The sequence below is a fragment of the Limulus polyphemus genome, unplaced genomic scaffold, assembly GCF_000517525.1.
Source record: "Limulus polyphemus unplaced genomic scaffold, Limulus_polyphemus-2.1.2 Scaffold10723, whole genome shotgun sequence".
Taxonomy (NCBI): Eukaryota; Metazoa; Arthropoda; class Merostomata; order Xiphosura; family Limulidae; genus Limulus; species Limulus polyphemus.
In genome coordinates this window covers 5,124-7,879 of record NW_013676333.1, presented here as the reverse complement: position 1 = coordinate 7,879, position 2,756 = coordinate 5,124, and the positions used below count along the sequence as shown (strand labels likewise).

General features: G+C 31.2%; 1 protein-coding gene across 1 annotated transcript in view; it reads right to left on the bottom strand.

Annotated features, from left to right (window-relative positions):
- Positions 1-375: 375 nt before the first annotated feature.
- The window catches only part of LOC106476492 (40S ribosomal protein S2-like), a 6,552-nt gene continuing 4,171 nt past the window's right edge, over positions 376-2,756 (bottom strand). Inside the window, exons 3-4 of the mRNA XM_013937150.2 lie at positions 1,808-1,967; positions 376-641 (exon numbers count right to left, since the gene is read on the bottom strand). Coding sequence (XP_013792604.2) covers positions 481-641; positions 1,808-1,967 — 321 coding nt within the window. The 3' untranslated portion in view covers positions 376-480. The remainder of the gene's footprint in view (positions 642-1,807; positions 1,968-2,756) is intronic.

The following is a 2,756-nucleotide window of genomic DNA, read 5'->3' as shown; positions in this document are numbered from 1 at the left end:
ATTATGTCACGTGTTAATTATTTCCTCACCAACTGGTTACCATCACACAAACTCATAGTTTTTCAGATTCCTAACATAATTCCCAGATATTAATTTGTATGTACATATATAATTAGTTTTGTGATCATAGAATAACATTGATCAAATTCTCCTGATATATTCTTCTACATTTAGCATGAAATTAAAAGACATTTGTTTGACCAAATCGTTGAAAACCGTGAAATACAAATCAGATATTTCATATAAAATAAAAACAGATTCTGCTATAGTAACGTAAAGTGACACTTTGCTACGAGACATTTCCTCCAGGTGATTTAACAAAAATTCATGTCTATCTACAGTTTTGAAGTTGCCACAGAGAACTTTAAAAGTATGTATTATTGGGTGTAAATTTTTATTTTCCCTTTTCTTAGACCAATACATAAATGGAATAACACAGTGTTTAAAACTACATTATTTAAAAAAAAGTATCAAAGTTTATTATGCTGGCTGTTCTTGCCTAGCAGCACCCACAGCCTTCTGTGATGCAATCAGGTAGTCCGTAAACTCCTGGTAGGGTGACTTGGTTAACAAATTCTCCTTCCACAACTCAGGTGTTAGATAACTGTAGGTTTGCTGAATAGCAAGGTACGTGGCTTTGGCTGAGAAGAAAAGATGAGAATTAGAAGCCTTCTCATGATAATTATACACGTATACCTTCTTGGATTTATTTTTACTAATTCAGTGAGAAAAATTAAGCTCAACCAGGTAGAAAGATCCACTTTTTGGGGAGTTCAAGAAGAAAATACAAATGATAAGCAGAGTAGTGAAACCAAAAAACAGACTTTTTGGTAATTAATAACATTCACAAACCCAGCTTCTCTGAATCATAAATGAAACATCTACATATTTATATCTAACAGTTTTATTAGTTTAGTATTTTGTTTAATTGTTTAAAGTTGCGTATTCAGCACTGACCTTCTACTGCTGATAAATATTTAAAATAAAAAATGTGTTGTTTTTAAAACTAACCTTTCAGAAAGTACGTATTCACATTTTCTATAGAACCAGAGTACAAAGATGAATTCACACAGTTCCAATAGGTACCACAGATATGATATTCACTTTTTATCTGTGTGTTTCGTATATAAAAACTAACCTTTCAGAAAGTACGTATTCACATTTTCTATAGAACCAGAGTAGAAAGATGAATTCATACAGTTCCAATAGGTACCACAGATATGATATTCACTTTTTATCTGTGCGTTTCGTACATAAAAACTAACCTTTCTTTAATATTTAAACTTACAGAAAGTACGTATTCACATTTTTTATAGAGAGTACAAAGATGAATTCATACAGTTCCAATAGGTACCACAGATATGATATTCACTTTTTATCTGTGTGTTTCATACATAAAAACTAACCTTTCTTTAATATTTAAACTTACAGAAAGTATGTATTCACATTTTTTTATAGAACCAGAGTACAAAGATGAATTCATACAGTTCCAATAGGTACCACAGATATGATATTCACTTTTTATCTGTGTGTTTCATACATAAAAACTAACCTTTCTTTAATATTTAAACTTACAGAAAGTAGTATTCACATTTTTTATAGAGTACAAAAATGAATTCATACAGTTCCAATAGGTACCACAGATATGATATTCACTTTTTTTAACATCTGTGTTTTATACCAGTTTAGGATACTGTGCAGATTGTTATACTTGAAATGTAAAATAACCTCTGCATGACTACAACTTGTGATATACGAGAACAAACGTTGTATTTTTAAGCATCAGAGTTCATGGTTTAACACTCACCAAAGTTTCCAAGGGTGGCAGTAGACCCACGAGCTGATGTGTAGCAATCTTCAATTCCTGCCATGGTCAGTAGTTTTTTGGGTACAGGAGCCGACACAATGCCGGTACCCCGAGGAGCAGGAATCAGTCGTACCAAGACACTTCCACACTTTCCCGTAACCTATAAACAGTTTATAAGGAATTACTGATGACCAAGGATTTCTAGTAAAGTCCTATCTCAACCAGATCTTAAAAGAAACATTTCTTGAGAATACATAAAATGTTTACCTGCAAGCCAGCACATATTCAAGCCAGAATGGTTAATAGACAGATCCCTGGCACATTTTTTTTAGAAATATGTAAAAGTACAGGAAAAAAAAACGTTTGTTTTTAGATACCAGTATTTTAATAACTTCTCTTCATCAACGTAGTAAACACTGCTCAAATCTCTGACCAGATTAAAAAGTAGAAGCTGATAGTGTGGTATTAAAAATGTTCAAATCTAAAATTTACAGTAAGTATATAATTGAATGTGCTTTTACTTTTTATATTACAACATATCAATGTTTCTGTAAATCACCAAGCACATAATCCCAGGTACAAAACAACCCAACCCATGTAAATGTTGTGTTCACATTTTGGTATTTGATTTGGCCCGTGCCAGTTATTTTGGTTAAAAAAGTTTGTTAGTCAAGTTTGTGACCTTTTTTTTAACATGTTAAACAACAGTTTGATCTGCCTGTTTATTCAACAGCTTACACATTTAATTTTATTACTTTTTGACCTATAATACTGTACTAATATTTATATGTAACATATAACCATGAACATGAATGTATGTCAATAAATTTGGTATCAAATTTTAGTATTATATATTATTTGATCTTTGTGTCATGTGGTAAGTTGAATGCATCAACTGGTTCAAATTAGATGTTTGTGATGTCAAAATACAAAGTCTATAGTTTTGTAT